General features: G+C 43.8%; 1 protein-coding gene across 1 annotated transcript in view; it reads left to right on the forward strand.

The window, feature by feature from the left end:
- Positions 1 to 20,290, forward strand: part of LOC131045345 (serine/threonine-protein kinase STY46) — a 261,615-nt gene that overhangs the window by 98,252 nt on the left and 143,073 nt on the right. Inside the window, exon 5 of the mRNA XM_057978929.2 lies at positions 1,526 to 1,580. Within this exon, the coding sequence (XP_057834912.1) occupies positions 1,526 to 1,580 (55 nt within the window). The remainder of the gene's footprint in view (positions 1 to 1,525; positions 1,581 to 20,290) is intronic.

Genomic DNA, 20,290 nt, shown 5'->3' on the forward strand with positions numbered 1-20,290 from the left:
GGTAATTGACTAAAAGAATTAATTATTCTAATAATTACCACACGACTCTTAAAAAGTGGAGTGATACATTTTTTAAACTTTCAAACACCACCAAAAGTCTGGATGACAGTTCTTCTAGAGTCCTAAAGGCATTAGAACTCTTCTAAACTTCACTGTTTTGAATCGCAAGCAACCCAAAGTCAGCGATAATCTTTCAGAATAGTCACACATCTTCCTTACAAGGATATGGTTGACTCAAAAAGATGTAGGTGAGTATTGAATATGCTACGGCCCATTTAAGGCTTTTGTAACCTCCAAAAATTTCCTCAGCTGATTTTAGAAAAGTTGTTTCTTGCAATTACCCAATAATTGCACAACTGGGAATGATAAACTAAAATATCTAGACTATAATTCTAAATATGGAACATTTATTTTCTTTGCAACTGTTTTGGAAAATTCCTTGTAATCACCTATTTAAGCACATATGTGAATCTCGAGTGAATCTACCTGTAGATTGGCTTGGTGGGTTTTCATCCTTGAAACCAATTTTGCCGCAAGGTTTCTGTTGTAGGCTGAAGCCAAATAGTTGCTCTCTTCTCCAAATTGGGGTTTGTAAAATGAAAATGCCAAGAATGCTTTTTCTCTTTTCTATTTCCTCCTTTATATGCTTTCCCCTAAAATAATAAAATAATATTCAATTTCCTACTGAGTGACTTTATTGATTTAAATATTAAAATTTTATATTTTAACACCCTGGAAAATCATTTTTTCCATTTAGTTGTTCATTTTATAAAAATAAAACAAATAATTAATTAAAAATTGCCCAAGCTTAGAGAGAATAAAAATAGGCTAAGGGTCCCTGATTGATGCTTATGCTCACGAAAGGGAAATTGCATCTTGTGAAGCCATCTTATACTTGTTTAAGGTAAAACATGGTCTTGTTAGGTCTCTTTCTTGTTCCTTTCGATGAAGTCATATTAACTTTCAAGGACCGTAAAATCTCTTGTAGCATCTTCCATGGTCTTGTTGGGTTGTTAGGTCAAGCAATTTTTATTTTCCAGGTTTTTTTAGATTTCTGAGTGTTAGCATTAAATCATGTATTCCCTGCTCAATGTCTTGCACACTGACATAGGTGTCCACAATCTTGTCAAAGGAGGAAATGATCTTTTTGAGAAAACTGAGATGAAAAACTTTGAATGGGGATAGCATCCTCCAGCTTGTAATCTGCTTCGAATGATGTTCACAATAATTTTATTCTTGGAAAACATAGGCAAACTGTGATTATGCATGCTCCGTTATTTCTTTTATTTTGCTTTGGATATCTGATGTTGCTCAGCCACACTTCGTAATAGTTTTACAATTAGCTTTTTTATTCTGTACCTTAATTTTTCCAAGGATTTCCAAATATTTGGCAGCATATGAAGAAGGCATTTTCCTGTAGTTTGAGAGATGCTTGTGTCTATTTTGTTAAATGTTATTTCAAAAGGTTTGATACCTACTGCATTTGACATTTTCTTTATATATGTTGTTTCAATGTTTTTCTCAGGCCAATGTATGAGATTACATTCTCCTCGGAAGACAAACCTAAGCTACTTAGTCAGGTGTGTAAGTTTTGACTTATGCCATAATCGTATTTTTCATGGTCGATGTGTTAGTTTCTTTCTTATTCAAGACTTTTGGATTAATATGGATAAATTTGATTTTCCAGTATTTTGTGCAAATCATCTATTCTTGTTGGTTTGATTTTTATAATACCCTTGTTCTCAAGATAGTGTTGAGATCTGATGCATGGGAATATTCCGGATTATTTAAAAATGTATATCTTATTTCAGTAGTGTAACATGAGATCCAAATGTCATATAGTACTGCGCAGCCTTTTATATAATTTGTCTCTTCCTGAAAACATGGAGCTGGCATTTATCTTAGAGATGTTTTGTCTACTTGAACTTTATATTTACATGATTTCCTTGATTAACTACAATCGAAGTTAGCTGCTTTCTTTGGCACTTGTTTCTTATTCACTAATTAGTACATTACATTATAGCTTGAAGCAGCATAGAGTTTAATTATTGGTGTGGTTTTCTGGTTTTCTATCGTTTTAATCAAGAAAGTGGTAGACGTAATAAAGTTTGCATTAAGTATTTGATATCAAATTCTGTATGTATCTAGTTAGTTTGTATGGTTCTGTATTCAGATGTAAAATTATTTATGTAAGTAGGGCAGTGCTGATTTAAAAAATGACAACCATTTATATGTGCGTTAGTTAGTTAATGTTAGCTACAAATTGCTTTCTTTCTAAGTTTGTCTTTGGGCAAACATGAGAAGGGACCTGCCAACAGGTAGAAATAGCATTGGTTCATTGAGGGAGATGTACAATTATTGCCAAGGAAGATGAAGGTGGTTGCATGTTTATTTTAGGAGAATCAGATAACAAAGTGATGGATATTGAGTGCAAGAATAAACATTGACATTGTTTACCTTACTGGGTAAACAGGAAGAATACAGAAATCGAACAGCAATGCACAATGCAAATACAAAAGAAGTACTAGAATAAGCTTGCCATTAATGTCAAAAGATGTTCATATTATAATCTGTCGTCAACATTACATGTCCTCCAACACCCGGAGGTGGTACGATATATAACAGCCGAAGGGGTGCGACACAACCGTCGCGACTCCAACTACCTACCCGTCGGCTAACTGACTATCAACAATTAGCATTACTAAACTATACATATTTTCCGATAACATCATCCCCCCCAAAAAAGAAGTCGTCTCCGACGACTAACAACAAGATGGAGACAATGCATATATACACCCAACCAAAGTCAAGGAGGGGGCTGAGGAAGCGTCCCTGAAGTCGAAGGCTGGGATGCCGGTGTCTGGGCCGCCAAGCGGGCGCGGAGGTCATAAACCTGCTGAGTGCGTGCTGCCATATCCCGCTCCGCCACCAACACCTTCTCTAAAGCCGTCTTCACCATATGCGCAGCTTCCAGCAACTCCTCCTCCTTGGTATCCGCGGACTCTGTCATACCGACCAACTGAGTCTGCAACAAACCCCGCTCTGCAGTAACAGCATCCAACTCCTGCTGCACAAGGCTCCGCGCACTTTGCTCCTCCGACAGGCGGATGTCAACCGCAACGTTCTCTGCACGGGCTGTCTCAAGTTGTGCTAACAACTGCGTCCTCTCGGCTGCCCACGAAGCCTGCTGGCTGGCGAGATCTCTCTCTATCTCTACACGAGCAGCCTCGCGGACCGCGGACTCATGCTGCGTCTGCCGCAGTGCATAGTAGGCATCCCTGTAAACCTGCTCAATCTGTTGGACGAGAGTAGCCACCCTACCCTCCACGACGGGCTGAGGCACACTCCAAGCCTCGATCATTGCATTTGTCTGAATAGCTGGCCACCCCTGTGACTCAAAGCATGTAGCAAAAGCTGTCGAACAGCCTACCCGCATAAACTGGAGGACCTGCTCTAATTCCTCCACAACCTGCTGCAAAGCTCGCGTCTGAGCCGTTGCCACCACTCGCCGACCCCTCGTCACCATATCTGCTAAGTAAGCCTCAATGTCCTCCCCATCCTGCCCCGAAGGCTGGGACCCCGATATAGGTGCAGGGGGCTCGAGTGGAACCAAAACTGTTGCATCCTTTTGGCACCAAGGTGTCTCCTCTACCCCCGCCTGCTCCTGGATAGCAGGGACGACTTATCCTATCTCATGCCCTACTGCTGGTACCCGTGTCTCACCCGATGTATCCTCCAAGTCTACCACCTCCGTCAGAGGCTCTCGCCGAGGTGAGAATACAACAGCTCCTACTGGTGGCATCACCGTCATCTGAAATCGCCGGGTCAGCCAACTCCCCATAGCCACCCCCAATGGATCCGTACTCAACACCTCCGGGCCTCTCTCCACCTCTAAAGCGTGTCTATCCAGGGGCTCCTCCAACAAAGAGGCAGACACAGTCACTACTGCCTCGGATCCCACAATGTCCAGCCGCACCTGAGGCTCTGCGTTGACCACCTCCCTGTGCTCCTCTTCTGCCACTACTTGCTGCGGTGATCCACACGACTCCGCCGTGCCTTCTGTGCGTGCCTCTATGGCCAGAGGTGGTCCCGCGGGTGGCGCAGTAGCCTGCGAAGGTGGTACGATGGAAGGTGATGCCACCTGCTGCATTGGCCCAAGTGCAACGGGTGTGCGGCCCTCCCCAAAAGCTGGAATCGACGTGCCTCCCACTCCCGCGGATGACCTCACAAGTGTGCCAAGTGGTAGTGAGGGTGGCGCAAACAAGACTCGCTCCCCCGCGGGCTCCATCCTCCCCTCTTCTGTCGCCCTACTGCTACTATCCTCCGCCGAATCCTCTTCCTCCGAAGCCTCTTCGCTGCTGGAAGTCTCTCTTCCACTATCAGGTTCTGCCAAGGGGGTCTCTACTATCCTTTTCCGTTTCGCGGAAGAATGGCCAATGTCAAGGTGTCTCCAATGCATGATAGGAGGCTCACCTACAGTCAATGGTCTCTGCGGCTGTATCTCCAATTCTGCCTCCGGTACTACTCGCGTGGCCTCCATAAACAATTCGATGGCATAGTGGGGTATGTAAAACGTGCGATGCTCCATCCTCAAGAACTCGCACATCCGCTCTGATAACAATGTAGCCCAATCATACACAACGCCATTCAGAAGTTCATTCATCAATATGATCTGCGGTAGAGCGATATCTGATGCCCTACCAGACCCCGTCAACCTGCTCTTGAGGACGTCCATTATGCACCGCCAATGGCCCTTTGCAACAAAAGACCTATGCATCCCACGGCTCTTCGTGGCATCAACAATGCTCTCCAATTCTGCTGTGGTCAAGTCTCGGGATACTCGTTTAATCCAATATTCTTTTTCCTCCCGCGTCATCTTCTTAGCTTTCAATTCCACTTTCTTGCCATGCACTCCTGGAATGCCAAACACTCTCGTAAAATCTGCCGGTTTGAAGGATATCGTGATATCCCTCCCAAGGTACTCAAAAGTACTCGTCCGTGAATGGCTATCAAAGGTATCAACCATGAACCGTAATGCTCCCTCGTACTCACGGATAGCAAAGACAGGCATTCGGACGACCCACTCCACTCCTGCTTTCCGAAGGCTTTTCTTCACCAAATCATCATCTGGTGTATCCTGCCACCACTTCCTGCATTCGGACCCATTCAATCCCTCAAAGGTGATATTATGCGGAGTCCATGTGTTCTTCCCTCTTGCGGCATGCTGCTGTGGTGTCTTTTTCTTCTGCGTGGCGTCCATTGTGCTACCTGCTATGCGTACACCCGAAGGGAGAACTCGCTTATCCTTATTCATGTGGCTGCCCTCCTGCAACCGTTTTTTCCAATTTCTTTTTCCTGCAGACTCCATTATCTCCCTGTAACTGATTTGTTTTAGAAAAAGTCTACCCTTCGTAACCGCCCTCTCTTTTTGGCTGCCGCCGTGCGGCTGGTCTACCTGTGGCTCTGTAGTTTACGTTTGGCTTGGCTGCGTGGGATTGTGCGGCGTAGTCTCCCAGTGCCAAAATCTGCGAAGGCTTTCAGACCAAATTACGATAAAACCAAAAACAATGTTAACTCGTCCACGTGATGCCACTGCAGTAAAAATTTCCCGTTATTTCCAGTGCCCCCCTTTTTTCAAATCCCTGAACGAAGGACCATTTCAGAGATTGCGCAGGGTTTTATCTTCGTGCGGCGTGGTCTTCTTCATACGGCGTTTTGTGCTTTTCCGTGGCCTTCGGTGGTGTGCGGCGTGGGCTTCTTCTATCCTCGGCGTTCCTTTTTCCCTTTGCGCGGCGTGGCGTGGTGTGCCTTCGGCGATGTTCCTTTCCTTGGTGTCGCGTGGTGTTTCCTTCGTTCCCTGGTTTTCGTGGCGTATTGGTGAATAGCCCTCGCTTTATTAGAAAGCGTACGTGTTCGAACTTGGTTGCGTGCAATGAAACTCTTCCAAATTGGCGGTGTTTATAGCTTGCGCGGCGTTTTTATTTCCACGAGCCTTCGGTGGCTTCCACCGCACGGTGGCTCCACCATTGGTGGTCCCACCGCACGATGGTGCCACTGTCGGTGGTCCCACTGCACGATGGTGCCACTGTCGGTGGTTCCACCGCACGGTGGCGCCACCGTTGGTGGTCCCACCGCACGGTGGCTCCACCGTCGGTGGTCCCACCGCACGGTGGCTCCACCGTCGGTGGTTCCACCGCACGGTGGTTCCATCGTGCGGCGATGCCGCCTTCGGTGGGCCCACCGTACGGTGGCCACTTTCTTTTTCTTCTTTTTTTTTTTTTTTTAATTTTTTTTAATTCAAATTTTCTTTTATATATATATATATTTTTTTTCCTTTTTCTAATTTTTAGCCGCGGTTGTCTGACTGGGGGTTGCCGGTTCCCTCCGTTCGTGATAGACCTTTAGTTTCGACCCATTGACTGCGTCTGGTATCTCCTTCCCGTCCAGCGTCCATAACTTTATCGCCCCGTTCGTGTTGACCTCACGTATCCGGAAGGGCCCTAACCATCGGACTTTGCATTTCCCCGGCTTAATTTCGTTTCGTCCATTATATTTCAAGACTAACTGCCCCGGGGTGAACCTCGCCCGCCGAATGTGTTGGTCATGCCAATGTTTCCTTCGTTGCTGGGCCACGTCTGTCACCCATTGTGCCATCAGCCTTCGTTGATCGAGTTTGTTTAGAGCATACAGGCGCTCCCTCAGGCTCTCCATATTGCCAAGTTTATTCTCAATAGCAATTCGGAGACCTGGCACCATGAACTCCATCGGTACTACCGCTTCCTGTCCGTACATTAATTGAAATGGTGTCTGGCCCGTCGTTACTTTGTAGGTGGTGCGGTATGCCCATAACACCGACGGTAGTCGCTCCTCCCAATCTTCGTTTTCTACCCCGCACGACTTATAGATGACCGAAACTAGAATCTTGTTGGTCGCCTCTTCTTGACCATTGGCCCTCGGGTAATACGGACTGGACAAGGAGTGAAAAATTTTGAACTCCGTCGTAAGGAGTCTCACCACATGGTTCACAAAATGGCCTCCTCTGTCACTGGTTATCTGGAGCGGGATTCCATATTTCGTGATAATTTGTTCGTAAATAAATCTGGCTGTACTCACCGCGGTGTTGTCGGGTAGGGCCCGTGCTTCGACCCATTTTGTCAAGTATTCCGTAGCTACCGCAATGTATGTACATCGCCGCGGTCTGCTAACTTTTAAAGGCCCCACAAAATCAAGCCCCCAACGTTCGAATAACTCTTGTGCTGCTGAAGGGTTTAATGGCATGAAGTCTCGTTTTAGTGGTTTTCCGGCCCTCTGGCATGTATCACAGCTTCCGACCCATTCTCTGGTGTCGCTGTGTAGCGTCGGCCACCATAGTCCGGCTAACAGTACTTTCCTGGCCGTCGTGTCCGGCCCCATATGACCTCTTGCGGGTCCTTCGTGTGCTTCCTTCAAAATCCCCGGTATCTCTTCCTCCATCACGCATCGGCGGAATTCTTGATCTGTCCCCATTTTGTAAAGGAGTCCATTGATCAGTTGGAACGTTCGGCTCCTCAGGACCAGTTTGCGTCGTTCCCCTGGTGGCATGTCTCGAGGGAACTGGGACGTCGATAGGTACTCGCCAATACGAGTGTACCATGATGGTAAAACCGCAATCCAGAATAAGTGCGCATCCGGAAAATCATCATTCACCCCCTCCGCTCGTTCTCCCGACTTGATTCGTGACAGTTGGTCAGCGATCACATGGCTCTTCCTTGGCCGTACTATAATGTTGAATGTGAATTCTTGCAGTAATAACAGCCACCGACTCACCCGTCCTTGAATACTAGGTTTATTCACCAAGTACATCAAAGCTTGGTGGTCTACATAGAAGGTGAAGGGTGTCGCCAACAAATAATGTCGGAACTTCTGTACTGCGTAAACCATGCCGAGCGCTTCCCGTTCAGTTGTACTGTAATTCCTCTCAGCTTTCGAGAGTAGTCTACTGGCGAAGTAGACCGGGTGATCCAACCCATGATTCCCAACTTGTGCTAATGTTGCACCTATTGCATAGTTGGAGGCGTCGACGTGCACATGAAATTCTCTGTCCCAGTTTGGGTAGGCCAATATTGGTGCCGCCAACAGTCGTGATTTCAATTCCTCGAAGGATTCCGACTGCGCCGTTCCCCATACGTACGGTTCCCCTTTTCTTGTGAGGTTATCCAGGGGGTAAGATATCTGGGAGAAATTTTTTATAAACCTTCGGTAATATCCGATGTGTCCCAAAAAAGATTTTACCCCGGAGACATCCTGTGGGGGTTCCATCTCTACAATCACCCGAACTTTATCCGGGTCTGTTTTAAGTCCTGCTTTACACACTATGTGTCCGAGTAGTCTACCCTGAGGTACCATGAATCTGCATTTCTTAGGATTCAGTGCGAGTCGTGCCCTTCGGCACATGTCCATGCATTCTCCGAGTGCCTTCAGATGCGTCTCCTCCCCACTGTAGATGGACCAATTATCCAGGAATGCCTTGAAGTTACCCACGGACATCTTATAAAAAATGTGGAGAATTATTCATTGGAACGTTGCCGGAGCATTGCAGAGACCGAAGGGCATCCGGTTGTAAGCATATACTGCGTCCTCCACCACAAATGTCTTCTTCAGCGTATCTTCCTCCGCTATTGATATCTGATTATAGCCGGAAAATCCATCCATAAATGAATAGATTTCATGGCCGGCCACCTCTTCAAGAATAGAGTCCGTGAACGGTATGGGAAATGGATCTTTGATGGTAACTGCATTGAGTCGCCGGAAGTCGACACAAATCCGGATCTCGTTACCATCCTTTTTGAGAGATATTACGATGGGGGATACCCATCCGCTATTCTGCACCCTAAAGATAATCTTGGCCTCCAGCATTCGTTCAATCTCTTTTTGTACTTTTGCAGCATAGTTTTTATTCATCCTGTACAGTCGCTGCCGTACTGGTACTGCGCCTGGTATCAACAGAATACGATGAACACATAACTCTAGTGGGACTCCCTTCAAATCCTTATAAGTCCATGCGAATACATCTTTGTACTCGGTGAAAATCTTGAATGCGGCCGTTTTCAGCACTGGGTTCCAGTCATCTCCTACCAGAATGATTTTCTTATCCGTCTCCGTACCTAGATTCAAAGGTTTCACCGTCGGTTCTTCATACTTTATGGCCTCCTTGTTTCTAAATTGATGTGCGGGTACGGTGTCCATTGCAGCTGCTCCTTCTTTATACTCCCTGTATTCTGGAGGATATTGATTTGGCTCCTCTCCTTCTCCTTCGACGCTTAATACGTTACAAGAGGGTGAGAACATCTCATAGTCCTCCTGCTGCCAATGGAACAATCCGTTTAGTGAATCTGTGTCATCCTCCGAACAGCAACCTCCGATTTTTAATATGCCTTCGGCATCTGCGTCCATCCCCTCTCTCCCTTCGTCTCGTGGGTCATTTTCCCTCTCGGATTCAGATCCCGAGGAAGAGGCAAGTTCCTTGCTCACCAACTGCGTCCGGAGATCAATAGTGAATTTCTTGCCTCCGCTCTCCATCGAGAGTGTATTTCGTTTCCAGTTGTGGTTTGCTTTCGCTGCCACCAACCATCCTCTTCCAAGTATGGCGTCATACCCTTTCTGTTTCAATGGAATGACCACGAAGTCGAGTACAAAAGGTTGTGCACCCACAGTGACTTGTTGTGCCATCAACATGCCGAGGGGTTTAATCCCGTGCTGGTCTGCACCTAGCAGATTAAACGTAGGTGGCCACAGAGTGGGCTTTCCTAGCTTTTTCCATGTTTTCTCCGGAAGGACATTTACTCCGGAACCGCCGTCTACTATAGTATGCGTCAGGATGGTGCCCAGGATGCCCATCTCCACCACGGCTGGGTGTCGGCCATTGTTGACGGTAAGTACAACTGGATTTGTTGCCGAGCTTCCTAGTATGGGAGCGTCCATGTCTCTCGGTTTGGGTTTATCAATCTTTGTGCCCAACAGCACTGTCCCCAATTGCGGTATGGTGTGTAGGAGGTCTTCCAGTTTCACAGGTACCTCCATTTGGAGCATCTGCCGTACAATGTTCCTCTCCGCGTCTGTGTAGTAGGGTCCAGATGACTCGTGTGTCTCTCGCCGTTGGGCTTTCATGGCCCTTTCTATTTCCTCCCTTGCCTCCGTCATTCTCTGCTTCTCCGTACGGGGATGGGGGTATCGGGCTTCCTTTGCCTGTCCTCGGGTAAGAGCAAGGATGGCTTCTTTACCCCGTGTGTTGTCTTGGATATCAATCAGATTGGCCCTACGCCAGACTTCGGACAATCGGCATCTTCATGGTCACCGGGGCCACACCACCGACATAGCTTTTGAGTGGTGTCATTGTTATTACACTCTCGTGCGTAATGACCCCATTGATTGCAAGCCCTACATTGAATCATCGGGCGTCCCTTTGCATCGTATTGGACCCTGTTTTTGGTGGAATTATTATTATTCCCCCGTCCGCCTGGTCGGTTTCCTCGGTAGCCTCCAGAAGATGCATTATTGTTTGAATCCGATGTGGGGGGCTGCTCATGTGCAAAGAGCACTTGCTGGTTACGTGTCTTCAGATTGTATGGGCATTCCGTTGTCGAATGTCCCATGATCTGGCAGATGTCACAGAATGCCTTCTTGGGACAGGCACCCTTTGCGTGGCCACTCTCCTTACAATCCGTGCACCGCAGTTCATCATCCTTGCCTGTGGTCCCCTTCATTGTCTTAAACTCTTTTAACATCCGTTCCATATCCTTCTGAAGGGCCGTGACTTTATTCTTCGGCTTCTCATCACTGCTACTCTCTTCTTCCGACGTATCATCTTCAGAGGATGACGAAGATCTATTCTTCTTCTTTTTGGCCGTCTTATTTTCACTTTCCAAGTCCATGGCCCGGTTGTATGCATCATCGTAGGATGTCGGAGGCACAATTTTCATCTTTCGTCGTAGCTTAGGGTTCAGACCCTCGACAAACCACCGCTTCTTTAAGCCATCAGCCGGTTGGCTTTCCATCTTTCCGACTAATTCCTTTAGCCGGCGGCCATATGCCCGTACGGTCTCCTTCTTTCCTTGCTTTGTTCCATAGATTTCCGAGACTATCTCATTATCATCTCGGAGAAGCCGAAATTCCTTCTCGAATGCTTTCTTCAATTCATCCCACGTAGTTACCCCGGTTTTATCCAAGTCTGAATACCAGTCAATAGCCACTCCTCTCAGTGTGGCGGGGAACTGCTTCATCCATTCATCCTGGTCAGTCACCCCGTTGGCTGTCCAGATGGTTTCGCAGGTACGGCAATGCCGTGCGGGATCATCTTTGCTATCCCCGTTGAATTTGGGCAAATTCTGTTTGGTCGCCATTGATGGGAGTCGTCCACTTGGAGGTGGTTGTGGCTGTGTCTACCCTCCGGCGCTGCTCCCTCCGATGCCGCTGATGTCTCTTGTGGTGGTGACCAAAGGTACGGTGTTCTGCCTTGTACCTACTGTGCGGTTAGCTTCCCCTTCGCCGTCACCCGTGCCCGGCTCCCTTCGGTGATCCTCCCTTTGTGGCGTGAGAGATAAATTTTTGAACCGATCTCGAGTCTCTTCCACTAGTTCTCTCCGTAACCTAGTTTCCTCCAGAAACTCTTCGAGGCTTCTCGCTCTACAGTAGTCTGGCGACGCGTAGAAATTCCCCTCGGCTTCTGCACCTTCCGTGACACCTCCTTGGTTCCCTTCGGGCAACCCTTCGGCAGGTCGTCGTTCGGCAAGTTGCTTCAGCCTCCGTCTACGTTCTACACGTTGTTCCAGAATCAAAGCCTTCTGCGCAGCCTCCCACTCGTCGGTTTCTAATTTCTTATTTCTATCTTTATTCAATAAATTGGGCATTAATTGTCGTACAATTTCATATTTCACCACACATAGACCAAAACACAACACGTCTTTATTAATTCATTCTTTTGTATATAATCAACATAATTCTTCTGCTTCTAACACTGTTCTTTATTTGTCTCCCTTCACAATTTAAGGATTATTTGTCCTTCGTCGGTCTTCCCTACGTTCGTCCTCCTGGCGCTCATGAAATTCTCGTAAGATTTGCTGTCGTTGGTTCTCACGGTAGGTGTCTTCTCTGCGGTTTTGAAGAGCCAAAAATGCTTGAGCCAGAAGGTTAGGCAAATTGCTCATCAACCGATTCACGGCCGGGCTTACACCAAGCGCGCTCCACACAGCATCCTCTGGAACAGCCTCAATGGTGGCTTCCCTCCGTACGTGTGTTTCGATGGCCGCTTGGAGGATGCAAGAGAAATCTTTTGTGAGTGCTCGTTCTCCTTCGAACAGTTCTTGGTGATCTTCGTCAGGGTTACTGCTCGTCCCCTCGGGCAATGGTTGTCCCATTATCCCTGTGCCATGTAGTATATTCCCGTCCCTCCCGAAATAGTTTCGGCAACGGCGCCTATTGTTTACCTTACTGGGTAAACAGGAAGAATACAGAAATCGAACAGCAATGCACAGTGCAAATACAAAAGAAGTACCAGAATAAGCTTGCCATTAATGTCAAAAGATGTTCATATTATAATCTGTCGTCAACATTACATGTCCTCCAACACCCGGAGGTGGTACGATATATAACAGCCGAAGGGGTGCGACACAACCGTCGCGACTCCAACTACCTACCCGTCGGCTAACTGACTATCAACAATTAACATTACTAAACTATACATATTTTCCGATAACAGACATGATCGAGAGAGAAAAGAGGGGAAAGAGAATGACTAGGAGTCCAGTAGGGTAAGTGCAAGCTCTTAGAAGAGAGATGCTCCAAATGATGAAAGAGGTAATGGAAGAACTGAAGAAAGAAGGTAAGGATCTCTGATGTGCTGACTACAAAGATCTAATCATCTTGAAGAAGACCTTTTGTGAAATTTGTCAAGTCATGGGGTATGCTGTCAAGCATTGCCTGTGTAAGTTGAGGAGAAAGAATACCCAAGTACTTTTCACATAAGGGGAAAAATCAATACCATTGGCTACACCGACAAAGTTGTAGAATAACCAAAACAGTAAGAGTGCAGCTCCTATAGGGTATCAAGATAAAAAAACAACAAATGTCAGTTAAACAAAGATTGAGGTGGTAGTTTAATTTACTGTCTTCCAATGTTGTTCGATATCAGAATGTTGTAACTAACAACCCCTGTTCGCTACCAATTTATTTTTGTCCAATTTTAGCACTTCCCTCAAGTTTAGTTTTCAGACATTGTAACAAACACTTTGCATTGAAGAGAGGTTTCTGTCTGCAAGCTAATGTTCTGATAGCTTTGCATTGATTTCCATTCATAAGTTTGTCATTTATGCATGGAATGATTAATAACAGCAATGACTTATTAAACAACAATCACTGTGGCTGCTGTCAACAGAAATGTTTCCACTTGCAAATTGAAATAATCAAAGCACTTAAACATTCATTCATTTATGGGACAGCACTTAAATATTCATTCACTAGGTATCGATGAGCATGCATAATAATCAAATGACAGATTTTTAACATTCCATAGCACAATAACTGAAATTGTTGATGAATATTATACTTACCTCTAATGCAACGAATATGAAAGATGCCTGCTCAGTCTTGCCTAATTTTTCTAACTATAAAATTTGTTAACACAGCAATGCTTTGGATATACAAACGAATCAGACAGATTGCTTGTTACTTTCAGAATGACAGAGTTTACAATATTGTTTTCCAACAGTCATATAGGCATATAATCACGTCACATCTGGAATCCCAAAATGCATTCAATTCAGAAGTTTTCGAGAACCTGTCGATCTTCCTAGATATCCTTCCTGTAGATTCTACTGGAATCACAAATAGACTCAATTCCCTCCAGTTGATCAGTTGTTTCAGGTATCTGTTGGGACACTAAGATCTCCTATTCAAAGCCTGCGATATCATCCTACTGTCTTTTCAATGTACTCCGCTCTCAGATAATTTGCTTCACTTCCCAATCGTCCTAGGTATTTTTCTATTGTCATTGACACAGAAAAATTCTCAATCGTTCCTCTCCTAGTCGTCCTTACTCCTTTGCCGACTGGTAGCTTCAACCAAACACAATATCCTCTTTCCAGCTCCAAGCAAATTCTGCTCCACAGTTCCTCCGATATAGCTGTTAGAATATTTAATTATATTTTAGTCGGTTTTATATAATTCTTTTATTAATGGTCATTTAGCTTTTTAGCTTTTTAGTTTGTTAAGTGAAACTATTGCTTCTTTTATAAGAACGCATAGTTTGCTTTTTAGATTTTAGCTTTTAGCTTCATTTAGTGCTTTAAGCGTTTTAGCTTCATGTTGAAGCTTTAGATTAACGGTTTGTTCTTTTTAGAACACCGTCTTGTAATTCCTTTATATACGGTTGTATATTCTTTTTTAATTCATTCAATTATTTTTCAAGATATCAGAGCATATGATTTAAAATTTTTGAAATATTTATAATTCCAAAATAATTTCTTATTGAAATTTTTTAGAAGTTTTTTTCTTTCCATGGAATTTTTTGTTTGGGCAAGCTAGGGTTTCTAGGCATTTTGGCAGATCGTGGAAATTTTTGAAAGCTTTTTTTTCCTTTAAAAATCGCAGGTATTTTTTCTGCAGGTAGTTGAAATAGCATCGAGGGTTTTTCGGATTTTCATATGATATCAATGTGATATTTTCGTGATTTTGCTCCTATCACCTGTGACGACAAATTTCTTTTGTGGTTTTTTGTAGATTTTCGTCTGCGATTTTTGTGGCACGTCCGTGTTTTCAGAGTTTCGCGGCTTTAAAAAATCGTGACGCCCTTCTCTGTTCTATGTCAAGTTTGAGATCCACTTCGGGTATTTATTTTTTTGGCCTTTCACACGATTTTTCGTGGGATTATTTTTGCATCCGTGTGCAATTTTTGCGCGATAAAGGGTTTCCGCTTTTTTTTTTTACGGCTGCGATTTACTGTGTTCAGCGCATAGTGCCCAGGGCACGACTCTTCTGTTTCCTATCAACGCCTAGGGTTTGGTGCTTCTTGTGGCAGGTTTTCTAAAAAATCAGATTTTTTTTTTTTAGAAAATCACAATTTTTTCTGCAAACATATACATCAGGATTTGTGCCAATTTTTTTCTAACTGTCTTTTTTTAAAAAAACATTATTTTCTGCAGATTTTTTTTTGATTTATCAGAAAAATTCCAAGTTTTAAATTTGTTGGAAATTTTAATTTTTGGGTTTTCAGCAAACCTCGAAATTTGTGCATTGGGATTTGTGCCTCAAATTCAGCTCCAAGGTTTCAAATTCTTTGTGCAACTGTTTCTATTCTGATTTTTAATCAAATTCATCTGTCTCGTTTTTCATGGCTTCACAAGGTTGACCTCGTTCAACATTGGTTTCCGTGATGGCATCTTTGACCAACATTATGTTGGAACACAGTCAGAAGTTCAACGACAACAACTATAACACCTAGAAATAGCGCATGCTTGCCATTTTTGAGTATCGTTCCCTTGATCAGATTGTTTTCGGCAAGGCTACTCATTCTACAACATTTGGTGCAAATCAAGATAAATTTGATGAATGAACTTGAGAGGTTATTATGCTTATCAAGTTATCAGTCACAGATGATCAACTCCCTCAGGTGCCTTCAGGTAAAACAACTAAAAAGATCTAGGATCTCTTGAAGGATCTTCATGAAATGTCCGATAAGAGCCAAGCTTTCTTTCTGAAGAATATGTTGTTTTCTATCGTGATGAATGAAAAGATATCTATCCATGCCCATCTTACGAAGAACAAGGACATCCATGACCAGTTGCAAGCTATTGGTCACACCATGGCTGAAGAGGATATGGTAGTGATCACACTGTAAAGCCTTCCCAGATCCTACAAGCATTTCATTGATATGCTCAATATCACTTATACTAGAGTTGATTTGAAGTTTCCTGATCTCTGCAACAAGCTTCTACAGTAGGATCGATGGAAGCAGCAGTTTGGAAGCAGCGCTAGTTCGTCCACTGAACAGACCTTCACAGCCACAACTTCAGATAAGCACAAGGGTAAAGCTCAGTCCTTCGAGCAGAAAGGACAAGGTCAAGGTCAACCTCAACAGTCTTTGAATAAGAAGAGCTTACAGTGTAACTAGTATCATCGATTTGGCCATTTGGTGAAAGATTGTAGGAAGTTGATAGCATCCCAAGAGTCCAAACAAGGAGAGTCCAAGCAGAAGGCCAATTCTGCCATGCATCCTGATAAGAAGGAATCTGCCTTCTATGCGTTCATGGCCCAAAGCCCATCTGATGATGTGCGATCATCAGCCTGATACATTGATTGTGGAGCCTTTCGGCATTTCACACATCGTCGAGATTGGTTTATGGAGTACATGCCTTTCACTGATTCAGTGGTCTTTGGAGGAGGCGAAGAGTATACTGTTGTCGGCAAGGGCAACTTTCAGATTTCATCTGGTGGGAGGGATTTGATATTTCTCATTGTATACTTTGTACCTGGTATGAAGCTCAATCTATTGTCAGTTAGTCAGATTATGCAACATTCTCCACAGTTGGATGTCGTCTTTGGTTTGCACAAGTGCAACATTGTTGACAGGGCCTCTCACTACAATTGTTGTTGGCATTGAGGATCATGGTCTTTACAAACTTGTTGATTTTGGTTGTTCTCGCCACGACAACGAGTACTTCCATCAACACTCTTTGACATCGATGATATGGGCACCTGAATGTTCACTATCTATTGGTTTGGGAGGATCTAGTTGTTGGATTACCTGAGATTCAAACTCAGAATTTTGGAGTTTGCGGAGCTTGTGAAGGTGGAGAGTAGCATAGGACTCTGTTTTCAGATGGAGACACTTGGAGAGAATCCAAGGTCTTGCAGCTAGTTCATGTGAATATTTGTGGTCCCATGAAAACTCTATCAGCCATTGGATGTAGGTATTTTCTATTGTTTGTTGATGATTTTAGCGAATGCATGTGGGTGTATTTTCTCAAGCAGAAATTAGAGGTGTTCAACATGTTTTAGAAATTTAAGGCCTTAGTAGAAAAAGAGTCTGGTTGTCAGATAATCACTCTTCGGTCTGACATTGGAGGGGAATTTTGTTCTACAAATTTCACCAATTTCTGTGCATTACATGGCATTAAGCATCAACAGAATGGTGTTGTTGAGCACAGGAATCGTACAATCACTGAGATGGCCCGGTCTATGTTGGAGGATACAAATGTTCCAAAGCAAGTTTGGGCGGAAGCGATCTTCACTGCAGTCTATCTTCTGAACCGGTCTCCCATAAAGGCTGTTAAGAAGATGCCTCCAGAGGAAGCTTGGTCTAGCAGGAAGCCCAAAATCAGTTGTTTGAAAGTTTTTGGTTCTATAGCTTATGTTTGGAATCCAGATGCCAAGCGCACCAAATTAGACTCCAAGAGTCAGAAATTGATGTTCACCGGTTAGAGTGACAACCATAAGGCTTATCGGCTGATTGATGTAGACACTGATCGTCTCATATTCAGTCGAGATGTAGTATTTGATGAAAAATGAGGGCCTTTTCAGCCTTCTTTCCGAGGATCAGCCTCCAAAGGCTACAAGTATGGGTGTTCGCCTTCCCTTAGCTCCACTTGATGGGAGGGATTCAGTTGACTCTACAGTTGTGGGGTCTCCCAGGCATGACATTGCGCCACCTAACTTTCCTTGGGATCATCCGGATCCACATCTAGGCGTGCTCCAGATATTCCAGGTAATCTTCTTCATGGTGCAATAGATGTTGTCACTTCTACTCTTTGGCCTAAGTGATGAGCCAAGACCATTGGTGATTTTCATGATGATGAGCTCATTGAGGGTAGATCAGCTAGCGGCAAGAGCAAGCAGAACACAGTTAATTTTGCTCTATGGCCAACATTTACAGTATTTATAAGCCTCAAACATATACAGAGGCTTAAGGTGTACTTGAGTGGGAATAGGCTATGGCAGTTGAGCAACATAGTCTTTTGAAAAACAACACTTGGGTATTGTCAAATATTCCACTAGGGAAGAAGCCCATTGGCTGCAAATGGGTGTTTAAAGTCAAGTATAAAGCTGATGGAACCCTTGATAAGTACAAGGCTCAGTTAGTAGCAAAAGGGTTTTCACAAAAGGAGGGCATCGACTATGAGGAGACATTTGCTCCCACAACCAAGATAAGTAGCATTCAGCTTGTCCTCGCTTTCTCAACTTAGTTTGAATCGAAAGTCCATCAAATGGATGACAAGAGTGCTTTCCTAAATGGTGATTTGCAGGAAGAAGTCTACATGACACAGCCTCCAGGTTTCAAGGTTGCCGGTAGAGAACACCAGGTATGTAGACTAGTCAAAGCACTCCGTGGCCTAAAAAAGGCTCCTCGTGCATGGTACATAAAAATCGATGATTGATCAAGGCTTTCAAAGGAGTCCTTCCGATCCTAATTTGTATGTCAAAGCATACTGGTGATGATATTCTATTTCTAGTCATCTATGTTGATGATCTCAACATTACTGGCATTGCAACACATTTGATCAAGTAGGTCAAACAAAATTTGTGGAAGAATTTTGATATGACAGTTTTGGGACTTCTCCATTATTGTCTCGATGCAGAGGTTTGGCAGATTGATAGCCACATATTTATTTCTCAGTCAAAGTATGCCAAGAGCTTCCTGGATAAATTTTGGATGCAATATTGCAAACTTGCATCTACACCTATGGAGATAGGATTGAAATTATCTGCCAAATCAGATTCACCTGTGGTGGATGAATCTTCATTCAAGCAACTAGTGGGCAGCCTCATCTATCACATTGCCACTAGACCTGACATTAGTTATGCTGTGAGCTATATTTCTCGCTTCATGTCAGCCCGAAAAGTTGAACATTGGGTTGTAGTGAAGCGTATGCTAAGGTATGTGAAGGGCACTCTTGATTTTGGAATTCTGTACAACAGAAGCAAAGATCCTTGGCTGGTTGATTTTACAGACTCGGATTGGGCAGGTTGTGTTGATGATAGAAAGTCAACTTCTGGGTATGTTTTTAGCTTGGGCATATGTGTAGTCACATGGACCTACAAGAAACAACAGGCAATAGCTCTTACCTCGATTGAAGTAGAATATCGGGGAACTGTTAAGGCAACTTGTGAGGCAATTTGGCTACGTAGGATGCTTGCAGACATGCAAATGTCTCAACTAGGACTTACTCCCTTGTTTTGTGATAATAAAGGAGTTCTGAAACTAGCCAAAAATCTAGTCTTCCATGAGTAGACCAATTACAACAAAAGATTAGATTGCAGATATCCTCACCAAGTCTCTGAGCCCGACAAAGTTTGTCAAATTTAGAGGGCAACTTGGTGTAGTAGATAGAATGACCATTAAGGGAGGGTATTAGAATATTTAATTATATTTTTGTCAGTTATATTTAACTCTTTTATCAATGGTCATTTAGCTTTTTAGCTCGTTAAGTGAAACTATTGCTTCTTTTATAAGAACGCATAGTTTTCTTTTTTAGATTTTAGCTTTTAGCTTTATTGAGCGCTTTAAGCATTTTAGGTTCATGTTGAAGCTTTAGATAAATGGTTTTTTCTTTTTAGAACACCGTCTTGTAATTCCTTTATATATGGTTGTATATTCGTTTTTAATTCATTCAATTATTTTTCAATAGCAAGGAGGAAAATAAGGCATCTAGAAATTGAATGAGTTTATGTTTTGTTTAGAAATGAGAAATGAAGAGGTCGGGGTATCATCCCACCTCCTAGATGCTTTCCGCAAGCCTTACTATGCAACACACTTCCAATTCGAAATTCAAGCATGCTTCCTTCTACACAAGGTCTACCTTAAATAGGCTTTGGGTGTCGGGTTAGGGAAAGGCCGACCCCAAGTTGGCTGATACAAAAAGACAAAAATTAACAAATAAAATATAATAAACTAACTGCCAACCCCAGCTAGGTCGGCCCTCACGATATAGGAAATTTAATTAATAATCTCATTTATTAATAAATTTCCAATTTATTTAATTATTTACAACTATTGGGGGTGTCAGGAAACATGGCCATGAAGCTTGCTAGCCCCAATCAAAATGGGATCATAATAGTCCTCTGGTCCTCTAACTGCTTGATCTCAAGCAATTTGAGATTGGGATGCTCAAAGATGTTTATTCCCTCTCAGGTTGCATATTCTGGTGGTAGCCCCTTCCATTTCACCAATTATTCTGGAACTACTTTGTTTCTCAGCCTTTTTTCTCTCACTTCTAGGACTGACTCAGGTTCAAGTACTAATTTGCCATCATAATCAATTGGA

Source organism: Cryptomeria japonica, chromosome 8 (assembly GCF_030272615.1).
Source record: "Cryptomeria japonica chromosome 8, Sugi_1.0, whole genome shotgun sequence".
In the NCBI taxonomy this organism is placed as follows: Eukaryota; Viridiplantae; Streptophyta; class Pinopsida; order Cupressales; family Cupressaceae; genus Cryptomeria; species Cryptomeria japonica.